General features: G+C 35.3%; 1 protein-coding gene across 1 annotated transcript in view; it reads right to left on the reverse strand.

The window, feature by feature from the left end:
• Window positions 1-662: 662 nt before the first annotated feature.
• Window positions 663-15,000, reverse strand: part of tac1 (tachykinin precursor 1) — a 15,214-nt gene continuing 876 nt past the window's right edge. Inside the window, exons 2-5 of the mRNA XM_061881486.1 lie at window positions 10,528-10,630; window positions 10,386-10,409; window positions 2,917-2,973; window positions 663-794 (exon numbers count right to left, since the gene is read on the reverse strand). Coding sequence (XP_061737470.1) covers window positions 748-794; window positions 2,917-2,973; window positions 10,386-10,409; window positions 10,528-10,630 — 231 coding nt within the window. The 3' untranslated portion in view covers window positions 663-747. The remainder of the gene's footprint in view (window positions 795-2,916; window positions 2,974-10,385; window positions 10,410-10,527; window positions 10,631-15,000) is intronic.

Raw genomic sequence — 15,000 nt, forward strand, 5'->3', positions numbered from 1 at the left:
ATGAATTTATTTAAACAAGTGAAGACCAAGTCTTTAAAATATTTTCTTGGATTTTCAAATTCTATTTGAGTTTTGTCTCTCTTAGAATTAAAAATGTCGAGCAAAGCGAGACCAGCTTGCTAGTAAATAAATACAATTTAAAAAAAATTGAGGCAGCTCACTGGTAAGTGCTGCTATTTGAGCTATTTTTAGAACTGGCCAGCGGGCGACTCATCTGGTCCTTACGGGCCCCGCCTTGGTGACCCCTGGACTAGACTGTGTGTATGGAAGTAGTCTTTGCCAGTCTGGTCTTTTGTAGAGTCCTACAAAGTGTTAAGACTCTAAGTATTGTACTTATTACACACCTGCTGTTTTGATCGTTACATGGATCTTAGTCATGAAAAATCGCCATGTAAAATGACTAATGCTAATCAGTAGCATGTCAATGGGATTCCCAATGTAAATGAGCAAGGAGCTAGCGCCTATTTGAGTCCTTCTGAGCGCTTTCCTGCGTTGTTGCCGTGAAAAATGACAACGTTGCCAGGTGCTTGTTTCCCCGCCGAGTGCTTGTAATCCCCACCACGTGCGAGGAGGGTCTCCCCCCACTCGCCACCGACGGAAGAGAAACAACAAAGACCCCACGGGACGCTGATGGCGGCCATTGACTTGCACACTTTGACGAGTCCCGGGTGTAAACACAAGATTTTATTGGACAAACAGCAAAAAATAAAACACTTTTCACAGGTGAGAGACGTCGAGGTGACAACTTCAGCGGCGAGCGTCGTACGTTTGTTCCGCGCTCCAATCGTAGGAACCTGCGGCACAGGAAGATGAAATGTTGTCCGTGGCTGTGAAAGGCCAGACTTTTATGACACGTCTTCTGTTTTGAAAAAGTCAATTACGTTACACTTTTTGGCGGCCATTGTTGCTGCTGCACAAAAGCCAAAAGCAGTGAAGTTGTCACGCTGTTGTAACACGTGGTTTGGCATCGTCTTGCTGAAATAAGCAGGGGCGTCCATAATAACATTGCTTTGAAGGCAACATATGTTGTTCCAAAAGCTGTATGTACCTTTCAGCATTAATGGTGCCTTCACAGATGTGTAAGTTACCCATGCCTTGGGCACTAATGCACCCCCATTGCACGTGGCTTGGCATCATCTTGCTGAAATAAGCAGGGGCGTCCATGATAACATTGGTACAGGTTTTGATGGCAACATATGTTGCACTAAAAGCTGTATGTACCTTTCAGCATTAATGGTGCCTTCACAGATGTGTAAGTTACCCATGCCTTGGGCACTAATGCACACCATAACACGTGGCTCGGCATCATCTTGCTGATATAAGCAGGGGCGTCCATGATAACATTGGTACAGGTTTTGATGGCAACATATGTTGCACTAAAAGCTGTATGTACCTTTCAGCATTAATGGTGCCTTCACAGATGTGTAAGTTACCCATGCCTTGGGCATTAATGCACACCATAACACGTGGCTTGGCATCATCTTGCTGATATAAGCAGGGGCGTCCATGATAACGTGGCTTGGATGACAATATATGTTGCACCAAAAGCTGTATGTACCTTTCAGCATTAATGGTGCCTTCACAGATGTGTAAGTTACCCATGCCTTGGGCACTAATGCACACCATAACACGTGGCTTGGCATCATCTTGCTGATATAAGCAGGGGCGTCCATGATAACGTTGCTTGGATGACAACATATGTTGCACCAAAACCTGTATGTACCTTTCAGCATTAATGGTGCCTTCACAGATGTGTAAGTTACCCATGCCTTTGGCACTAATGCACCCCCATTGCACGTGGCTTGGCATCATCTTGCTGAAATAAGCAGGGGCGTCCATGATAACGTGGCTTGGATGACAATATATGTTGCACCAAAAGCTGTATGTACCTTTCAGCATTAATGGTGCCTTCACAGATGTGTAAGTTACCCATGCCTTGGGCACTAATGCACCCCCATACCATCACACATGCTGACTTTTACACTTTGTGCCCAGAACAGTACGGATGGTTCTCTTCCTTGACGTCCACAGTTTCCAAAAACAATTTGAAACGTGGACTCGTCAGACCACAGAACACTTTTCCACTTTGCATCAGTCCATCTTAGATGATCTCATGCCCAGCGAAGCCGGCAGCGTTTCCGGGTGTTGTTGATAAATGGCTGCGGCTTTGCATAGTAGAGTTTTAACTTGCACTTACAGATATAGCGACCAACTGTAGTTACTGACTGTGGTTTTTCTGAAGTCTTCCTGAGCCCATGTGGTGATATCCTTTACACACTGTTTTCGCTTTTTGATGCGGTGCCACCGGAGGCATTGAAGGTCACGGGCATTCAATGTTGGTTTCCGGCCATGCCACTTATGTGCGGTGATTTGTCCAGATTCTCTGAACCTTTTAATGATATTACGGAGCGTCCTTGCAATAGGCTGGTAGAGAAATGTTGTTCTTAAACAACTTGCTCAGGCATTTGTTGACGAAGTGAGCATTTCATGGAAGCTGCTTTTAAACCCAATCATGGCAGACCACCTGTTACCAATGAGCCCGCTCACCTGTTGGATGTTCCAAATAAGTGTGTGATGAGCATCCCTCAACTTTCTCACTCTTTTTTGCCACTTGTGCCAGCTTTTTTGAAACATGTCGCAGGCGTCATATTCCAAATGAGCTAATATTTGCCAAAAATAACAAAGTCTACCAGTTTAAATATCTTGTCTTTGCAGTCTATTCAATTGAATTTAAGTTGAAAAGGATTTGTTATATTGTCATTTTATTGACCATTTACACAAGGTGACAACTTCCCTGCTTTTGGCAGTTTTCGTAGTTACCATAGCAACACATTGCAAGCACTCTCGGTCCAAACAAACGTACCGTGGGATTAAAAATGTTGAAATATTGCTGAAAATGTCACATTTTTTAATCACCTGCGTCCTCTTGGCTCCTCTTGCCCATCAGCCCCACAAAAGAGTTGACTTTGTGCCCTGAAAAATGGCAACAAAAGAATGCAAAATGTGCAAATAAAATACATTGGGTGGAAATAAACACAAATACTTTCAATACAATAAATTCCGTCAAATTAAATACATTCAGTAACATTTATATGATGAATTACAGATGCATTCAGTGAAATAAATAAATAAATACATGTAAGAAAATAAAGGGTGGGAAAGTCATTTGGGTTTGAAGCGAGCCAGCAAGACATAAATAATCCAATTGAATTTGTGTGTGCTTGATTGCAGCCTGCACACGTTTTCTGACTGCACGTGTGAGCAGGCTTCTGCAGACATACATACATACATATATACATACAAACATACACACGCATGCATGTCAACATATTAGCTCATACAGAAATAAATATTAATATATTCCAGGTTCCTCAGTGGCCTTGATGTGAAAAAGGTGACATTTTCCAACGTCAAGTAAAGAAAGTCTTCTACTGGACATATGTTGAATAAACATACATTTTATTCTACCAATAATGTTAATACTTGTCATATTCATATCAATATTCATAAAAATGTATCATTGATGAAGTAAAATACATTTTTTTATTTAAAAACATGTAGAATATGCATGTTTGCCTCTGTTGGATGCCGCCAGAATGTCACTTTTCTTCATTATTTTATCTTTTTTGATTACAAAAATATTTTAGGACCTAAATTGTTCAAAATAAATCCATCAATAATAATAAAAGGCACACATTAATGCCAATTGGTTGTTTTAAAAGCTTGTTTGTGCCAGTGAGTACACCTGTCAATCATCAGTGAAATGATGTATTATTGACCTGATCAATGATGTGGTATTGACCTGATCAATGACGTATTATTGACCTGATCAATGATGTGGTATTGAACTGATCAATGATGTATTATTGACCTGATCAATGACTTTTATATTTAACCTGATCAATGACATATTATTGACCTGATCAATGATGTATTATTGACCTGATCAATGACTTTTATATTTAACCGGATCAATGACATATTATTGACTTGATCAATGACATATTATTGACCTGATCAATGACGTGTTTTTGACCTGATCAATGACGTATTATTGACCAGATCAATGACGTATTATTTACCTGATCAATGACGTATTATTTACCTGATCAATGACGTATTATTGACCTGATCAATGATGTGGTATTGAACTGATCAATGATGTATTATTGACCTGATCAATGACTTTTATATTTAACCTGATCAATGACATATTATTGACTTGATCAATGATGTATTATTGACCTGATCAATGACATATTATTGACCTGATCAATGACGTGTTTTTGACCTGATCAATGACGTATTATTGACCTGATCAATGACATATTATTGACCTGATCAATGACGTATTATTGACCTGATCAATGACGTATTATTGACCTGATCAATGACGTATTATTTACCTGATCAATGACTTATTATTGACCTGATCAATGATGCGGTATTGAACTGATCAATGATGTATTATTGACCTGATCAATGACTTTTATATTTAACCTGATCAATGACATATTATTGACTTGATCAATGATGTATTATTGACCTGATCAATGACATATTATTGACCTGATCAATGACGTGTTTTTGACCTGATCAATGACGTATTATTGACCTGATCAATGACGTATTATTTACCTGATCAATGACGTATTATTGACCTTATCAATGATGTGGTATTGAACTGATCAATGATGTATTATTGACCTGATCAATGACTTTTATATTTAACCTGATCAATGACATATTATTGACTTGATCAATGACATATTATTGACCTGATCAATGACATATTATTGACCTGATCAATGACGTGTTTTTGACCTGATCAATGACGTATTATTGACCTGATCAATGACGTATTATTTACCTGATCAATGACTTATTATTGACCTGATCAATGATGCGGTATTGAACTGATCAATGATGTATTATTGACCTGATCAATGACATATTATTGACCTGATCAATGACGTGTTTTTGACCTGATCAATGACGTATTATTGACCAGATCAATGACGCGTTATTGACCTGATCAATGACGTGTTATTGACCTGATCAATGATGTATTATTAACCTGATCAATGATGTATTATTTACTTGATCAATGACGTATTATTGACCAGATCAATGACGCGTTATTGACCTGATCAATGACGTGTTATTGACCTGATCAATGATGTATTATTAACCTGATCAATGATGTATTATTTACTTGATCAATGACGTATTATTAACCTGATCAATGACATATTATTGACCTGATCAATGATGTATTATTAACCTGATCAATGATGTATTATTTACTTGATCAATGACGTATTATTGACCTGATCAATGACATATTGACTTGATCAATGACATATTATTGACCTGATCAATGACATATTGACCTGATCAATGACATATTATTGACTTGATCAATGACATATTATTGACCTGATCAATGACTTTTATATTTAACCTGATCAATGACATATTATTGACCTGATCAATGATGTGGTATTGACCTGATCAATGACGTATTATTGACCTGATCAATGATGTATTATTGACCTAAACAATGATGTATTATTGACCTGATCAATGATGTATTATTGACCTGATCAATGACTTGTATATTTAACCTGATCAATGACATATTATTGACCTGATCAATGATGTATTATTGACCTGATCAATGACTTTTATATTTAACCTGATCAATGACATATTATTGACTTGATCAATGACATATTATTGACCTGATCAATGACATATTATTGACCTGATCAATGACGTGTTTTTGACCTGATCAATGACATATTATTGACTTGATCAATGACATATTATTGACCTGATCAATGACGTATTATTTACCTGATCAATGACTTATTATTGACCTGATCAATGATGCGGTATTGAACTGATCAATGATGTATTATTGACCTGATCAATGACTTTTATATTTAACCTGATCAATGACATATTATTGACTTGATCAATGATGTATTATTGACCTGATCAATGACATATTATTGACCTGATCAATGACGTGTTTTTGACCTGATCAATGACGTATTATTGACCTGATCAATGACGTATTATTGACCTGATCAATGACGTGTTATTGACCTGATCAATGATGTATTATTAACCTGATCAATGACATATTATTGACCTGATCAATGATGTATTATTAACTGATGAATGACATACTATTTACTTGATCAATGACGTATTATTGACCTGATCAATGACATATTGACTTGATCAATGACATATTATTGACCTGATCAATGACATATTGACCTGATCAATGACATATTATTGACTTGATCAATGATGTATTATTGACCTGATCAATGACATATTATTGACCTGATCAATGACGTGTTTTTGACCTGATCAATGACGTATTTTTGACCAGATCAATGACGTATTATTGACCTGATCAATGACGTGTTATTGACCTGATCAATGACGTGTTATTGACCTGATCAATGATGTATTATTAACCTGATCAATGACATACTATTTACTTGATCAATGACGTATTATTGACTTGATCAATGACATATTATTGACCTGATCAATGACGTGTTTTTGACCTGATCAATGACGTATTTTTGACCTGATCAATGACATATTATTGTCCAGATCAATGACGTATTATTGACCTGATCAATGATGTGGTATTGAACTGATCAATGATGTATTATTGACCTGATCAATGACTTTTATATTTAACCTGATCAATGACATATTATTGACTTGATCAATGATGTATTATTGACCTGATCAATGACATATTATTGACCTGATCAATGACGTGTTTTTGACCTGATCAATGACGTATTATTGACCTGATCAATGACGTATTATTGACCTGATCAATGACGTGTTATTGACCTGATCAATGATGTATTATTAACTGATGAATGACATACTATTTACTTGATCAATGACATATTATTGACCTGATCAATGACATATTGACCTGATCAATGACATATTATTGACTTGATCAATGATGTATTATTAACCTGATCAATGACATATTATTGACCTGATCAATGATGTATTATTAACTGATGAATGACATACTATTTACTTGATCAATGACATATTATTGACCTGATCAATGACATATTGACCTGATCAATGACATATTATTGACTTGATCAATGATGTATTATTGACCTGATCAATGACATATTATTGACCTGATCAATGACGTGTTTTTGACCTGATCAATGACGTATTTTTGACCAGATCAATGACGTATTATTGACCTGATCAATGACGTGTTATTGACCTGATCAATGACGTGTTATTGACCTGATCAATGACGTGTTATTGACCTGATCAATGATGTATTATTAACCTGATCAATGACATACTATTTACTTGATCAATGACGTATTATTGACTTGATCAATGACATATTATTGACCTGATCAATGACGTGTTTTTGACCTGATCAATGACGTATTATTGTCCAGATCAATGACGTATTATTGACCTGATCAATGACGTGTTATTGACCTGATCAATGACGTGTTATTGACCTGATCAATGATGTATTATTGACCTGATCAATGACATATTGACCTGATCAATGACATATTATTGACTTGATCAATGACATATTATTGACCTGATCAATGACATATTATTGACCTGATCAATGATGTATTATTGACCTGATCAATGATGTATTATTAACTTGATCAATGACGTGTTATTGACCTGATCAATGATGTATTATTAACCTGATCAATGACATATTATTTACTTGATCAATGACGTACTATTGACCTGATCAATGACATATTGACCTTATCAATGACATATTATTGACCTGATCAATGACATATTGACCTGATCAATGACATATTATTGACTTGATCAATGATGTATTATTGACCTGATCAATGACATATTGACCTGATCAATGACGTGTTTTTGACCTGATCAATGACGTATTTTTGACCAGATCAATGACGTATTATTGACCTGATCAATGACGTGTTATTGACCTGATCAATGACATATTATTGACCTGATCAATGACATATTATTGACCTGATCAATGACATATTATTGACCTGATCAATGACATATTGACCTTATCAATGACATATTATTGACCTGATCAATGATGTATTATTAACTTGATCAATTACGTGTTATTGACCTGATCAATGATGTATTATTAACTTGATCAATTACGTGTTAACTTGATCAATGACGTACTATTGACCTGATCAATGACATATTGACCTTATCAATGACATATTATTGATCTGATCAATGACATATTATTGACCTGATCAATGATGTATTATTAACTTGATCAATTACGTGTTATTGACCTGATCAATGATGTATTATTAACTTGATCAATTACGTGTTAACTTGATCAATGACGTACTATTGACCTGATCAATGACATATTGACCTTATCAATGACATATTATTGACCTGATCAATGATGTATTATTAACCTGATCAATGACATACTATTGACTTGAACAATGACGTATTATTGACCTGATCAATAACGTACTATACAACAGTACTACAAACCATTGTAAAATATTCAGTACTATATACAGTATAATATTACCATTACGTACTACATCACTACATACCATGGGACAATATTCAGTATTACTATTAGGTACAACAAACCCTTGGAAAATATTCAGTAATATATATTATTACCATCACATACTACAGTACTACATACCATTGGAAAATATTCAGTCTTACTATTAGGTACTACAGTACTGCATGACCTGATCACTGACGTAATATTGATCTAATTACTGACACATTGACCGGATCAATGATGCAATGTTGAACCGATCAATGATGCAATATTGACCCGATCAATGATGCAATACTGACCCGATCAATGAAGCAATATTGACCCGATCAATGATGTAATACTGACCCGATCAATGATGCAATGTTGAACCGATCAATGATGCAATATTGACCCGATCAATGAAGCAATATTGACCCGATCAATGATGCGATATTGACCCGATCAATGATGCGATATTGACCCGATCAATGATGCGATACTGACCCGATCAATGATGCGATACTGACCTGATCAATGATGCAATATTGACCCGATCAATGATGCAATATTGACCCGATCAATGATGCGATATTGACCCGATCAATGATGCGATATTGACCCGATCAATGATGCGATATTGACCCGATCAATGATGCGATATTGACCCGATCAATGATGCGATACTGACCCGATCAATGATGCGATACTGACCCGATCAATGATGCAATACTGACCCGATCAATGATGCAATATTGACCCGATCAATGATGCAATACCGACCCGATCAATGATGCAATACTGACCCGATCAATGATGCAATATTGACCCGATCAATGATGCGATATTGACCCGATCAATGATGCGGTATTGACCCGATCAATGATGCGATACTGACCCGATCAATGATGCGATACTGACCCGATCAATGATGCGATACTGACACGATCAATGATGCGATACTGACACGATCAATGATGCGATACTGACCCGATCAATGATGCGATATTGACCCGATCAATGATGCGATATTGACCCGATCAATGATGCGATATTGACCCGATCAATGATGCGATATTGACCCGATCAATGATGCGATATTGACCCGATCAATGATGCGATATTGACCCGATCAATGATGCGATATTGACCCGATCAATGATGCGATATTGACCCGATCAATGATGCGATATTGACCCGATCAAAGATGCGATATTGACCCGATCAAAGATGCGATATTGACCCGATCAATGATGCGATACTGACCCGATCAAAGATGCGATATTGACCCGATCAATGATGCAATATTGACCCGATCAATGATGCAATATTGACCCGATCAATTATGCAATATTGACCCGATCAAAGATGCAATATTGACCCGATCAATGATGCAATATTGACCCGATCAATGATGCAATACTGACCCGATCAATGATGCAACATTGACCCGATCAATGATGTAATATTGACCTGATCAATGATGCAATATTGACCCGATCAATTATGCAATATTGACCCGATCAAAGATGCAATATTGACCCGATCAATGATGCAATATTGACCCGATCATTGATGCAATATTGATTAATGATGTATACAAGGAACATTTGCGCTCGAAATCAATCAATCAATCGTTTACTTATAAATTAAAGTGGGCTTTTATACGAGATTAATGTGATCACTTTTGTGATTAATCACATTTGACTACATTTTTTTTTTCAAGACTTTCATACAAAAAATGTTTATGGATAAAATATGAAAATAATAAAATGTAAATGAAATAAATGAGTGAGGTCAAGAAGTGACTTACTTTTGTGTGGAATCTGTGCAGCTGCTGTGGGAGGAGAGTCATACTGGTCTTATTATTGTTGTTGGCAAGCACAATATTAGTGTTATTGTTGTTGTTATTGTTGTTGTTGTTGTTGTTGTTGTGGAGAGAGAGTGAGAGTTACCCATGGAGCGTTTGCCCATCAGACCCACAAACTGATGCGGCCGCGGCTTCCGGGTCATCCTCAGCAGGATCTCCCTGAAGGGGTCTCTGGAGGACCAGCCGGGCTGGGGAGGCCACAGCATTGTTGGATAAAAACAACAACAACAACCACTGTTAGAATAATTGTTTCTAAACTATCACAAAAAACGTGGTGTTCCAGACAAAAGGCTGAAACCTTCCAAGAAGAAGGCTCGTAAAACTCCACTGGGACTACAAAGCGGACAGATGGCAGGATCCGCCCAACTTCCACAGGAACTGTTTTTGAAGTATTTTACAAACTATTTTTGAACTATTTTCTAACTATTTTTGAACTATTTGACGAACTCTCAATAAACTATTTCTGGAACTCTCTTTGAACTATTTCTGGAACTCTTTGAACTATTTTATGGAACTCTTTTTGAACTATTTGACAAACTCTCTTCGAGCTGTTCGGAAACCGAAGGCAACGCTGTTTACGACCCACTTCCCTCAGGAAGCAGCTGTGGGAAGGAGGGGGGAGAAAGTCAAATAAAGAAGGAGGAGTACAATCTTGGGGGAGAGCGTGGTGCAGGACTGTACAGAGAGTACTGTGGCCATGTCTCTCCTCAGGTACGAGTCCAAATTTAATTCTGTCTCTGTTTGATTCTTTGCCTTTTGTCTTGTTTAATAGTTGTCATCAGTGTTTGAACTTGACAACCACAACAATCATCATTAAAGAACCACAATTAAAGCTGCAAACAGCAATGGACAGGACCGCTTTGGCTGCTGCCCCCGCGACCCAAGCCCAGATAAGCGGTAGGAGATGGATGGATGGATTATTACACAGAGAAAAAGTTGTATACATCAGTCTCTTAGATTCTTTATAAACTCTTTCATCAACTTTTAATCAGAAGGGTTCAATCTCTCTTCTGTAATTTATGAACAAAGTTGGTGTAATATTGCATGTAATTTAAAAAACACACTTTACTTCTCGTAAATATTGTACATGTAATATATGAACAGAGTTGGTGTAATATTGCATGTAATTTATGCACATTTTAATTCTCGTAAATATTACTGTACATGTAATATATGAACAGAGTTCATGTAATATTGCATGTAATTGGGCACATTTTACCTCTCGTAAATATTATTGTACATGTCATATATGAACAGAGTTAGTGTAATATTGGATGTACTTGAACACACTTCACTTCTCGTAAATATTGTACATATAATATATGAACAGAGTTGGTGTAATATTGCATGTAATTGAACTCATTTTACTTGTGAATATTACTGTACATGTAATATATGAACAGAGTTGGTGTAATATTGGATGTAATTTAAAAAACACTTTATTTCTCGTAAATATTGTACATGTAATATATGAACAGAGTTGGTGTAATATTGCATGTACTTGAGCAGATTTTACTTCTCATAAATATTGTACATGTAATATATGAACAGAGTTGGTGTAATATTACATGTAATTTATGCACATTTTATTTCTTGTAAATATTACTGTACATGTAATATATGAACAGAGTTCATGTAATATTGCATGTAATTGGGCACGTTTTACCTCTCGTAAATATTATTGTACATGTCATATATGAACAGAGTTAGTGTAATATTGAATGTAATTAAACACAATTTACTTCTCGTAAATATTATCGTACATGTAATATATGAACAGAGTTTGTGTAATATTGCATGTAATTAAACACATCTTACTTCTCGTTAATATTACTGTAGATGTAATATATGAACAGAATTCGTATAATATTGCATGTACTTGAACACAATTTACTTCTCGTAAATATTGTACATGTAATATATGAACAGAGTTGGTGTAATATTGCATTTACTTGAACACAATTTACTTCTCGTAAATATTGTACATGTAATATATGAACAGAGTTGGTGTAATGTTGCATGTAATTGAGGATGTTTTACTTCTCGTAAATATTGTACATGTGATATATGAACAGAGTTGGTGTAATATTGCATGTAATTGAGGATGTTTTACTTCTCGTAAATATTGTACATGTCATATATGAACAGAATTCGTGTAATATTGCATGTACTTGAACACAATTTACTTCTCATAAATATTGTACATGTAATATATGAACAGAGTTGGTGTAATATTGCATTTACTTGAACACAATTTACTTCTCGTAAATATTGTACATGTTATATATGAACAGAGTTGGTGTAATGTTGCATGTAATTGAGGATGTTTTACTTCTCGTAAATATTGTACATGTGATATATGAACAGAGTTGGTGTAATATTGCATGTAATTGAGGATGTTTTACTTCTCGTAAATATTGTACATGTCATATATGAACAGAATTCGTGTAATATTGCATGTACTTGAACACAATTTACTTCTCGTAAATATTGTACATGTAATATATGAACAGAGTTGGTGTAATATTGCATTTACTTGAACACAATTTACTTCTCGTAAATATTGTACATGTTATATATGAACAGAGTTGGTGTAATATTGCATTTACTTGAACACAATTTACTCCTCGTAAATATTGTACATGTGATATATGAACAGAGTTGTTGTAATATTGCATGTAATTGAGGATGTTTTACTTCTCGTAAATATTGTACATGTGATATATGAACAGAGTTGGAGTAATATTGCATGTAATTGAGGATGTTTTACGTCTCGTAAATATTGTACATGTGATATATGAACAGAGTTGGAGTAATATTGCATGTAATTGAGGATGTTTTACGTCTCGTAAATATTGTACATGTTATATATGAACAGAGTTGGTGTAATATTGCATGTACTTGTACACACTTCACATACAAATGTTGTGGAAGATGTAATATATGAACATTAATATGAAGAGAGTTGCTATATTTGAGTGTTAGTTTACAAATTGTACATCCCACATGTCCAAAGAGGAGTAGGAAGAAGCGGAGCTTACTCAATTCTACTCTTTTTCCCTTTTTCAAAGATTGTGTGGTCAAAGTGGTGGAATATCAATAGTTTCCCAGCATGCATTAGTCTGATAGTCTGCTGTAAATTGATTTATTGTGCTGTAATTCATTAGCAGATGGCGAGCGCGTCTTTAGCCGCAGTTTGTTGGCCGCCTTCCAGCTGACAAAGTCAGACGTGACCTTCATGTCAACCACTGGATAAATATGCAGTATTACTACAACCACTCTAGTCAGTACTACCATCATGTACTACTTCAACATTGATAAATATGCAGTATTACTACAACCACTCTAGTCAGTACTACCATCATGTACTACTTCAACATTGATAAATATGCAGTATTACTACAACCACTCTAGTCAGTACTACCATCATGTACTACTTCAACATTGATAAATATGCAGTACTATACTGTATTACCATCACATACTACAGTATTACATACCATTGGAAAATATTCGGGATTATAAGAATTCTATTCAGTACTACCATCACGTACTACACCCGCATTGGAAAAATCAGTACTATACAGTATTACAGTACCATCACGTACTACATACCATTGGAAAATATTCAGTATTATGCAGTATTACCATTACAATCTACAGTACTACATACCATTGGAAAATATGTGGGATTATAAGAATTCTATTCAGTACTACCATCTCATAGTACATACGATTGGAAAATATTTAATATTATACAGTATTACCATCACATAATACAGTACTACATACATTTGGAAAATATTCAGTATTATAAGAATTCTATTCAGTACTACCATCACGTACTACAGTACTACATACTATTGGAAAATATTCATTATTATAAGAATTGTATGCAGTACTACCATCACGTACTCCGTCAACATTGGAAAATATTCAGTATTATGCAGTATTACCATCACAATCTACAGTACTACATACCATTGTAAAATATTCAGTATTATAAGAATTCTATTCAGTACTACCATCACGTACTACATACGATTGGAAAATATTTAATATTATACAGTATTACCATCACGTACTACAGTACTAAATACCTTTGGAAAATATTCAGTATTATAAGAATTCTATTCAGTACTACCATCACGTACTACAGTACTACATACTATTGGAAAATATTCGGTATTATAAGAATTGTATGCAGTACTACCATCACGTACTACATACTATTGGAAAATATTCGGTATTATAAGAATTGTATGCAGTACTACCATCACGTACTACAGTACTACTTACTATTGGAAAATATTCGGTATTATAAGAATTGTATGCAGTACTACCATCACGTACTCCGTCAACATTGGAAAATAATCAGTATTATACAGTATTACCATCACATACTACAGTACTATACCATTAGAAAATATTCAGTATTATCATCATGTACTACAGTACTAAATACCATTGGAAAATATTCTGTATTATAAAAAGTTTATTCAGTGCTACCATCACGTACTACACCAGCATTGGAAAATATTCAGTATTATACAGTATT

This window comes from Nerophis ophidion, linkage group LG21 (assembly GCF_033978795.1).
Source record: "Nerophis ophidion isolate RoL-2023_Sa linkage group LG21, RoL_Noph_v1.0, whole genome shotgun sequence".
Taxonomy (NCBI): domain Eukaryota; kingdom Metazoa; phylum Chordata; class Actinopteri; order Syngnathiformes; family Syngnathidae; genus Nerophis; species Nerophis ophidion.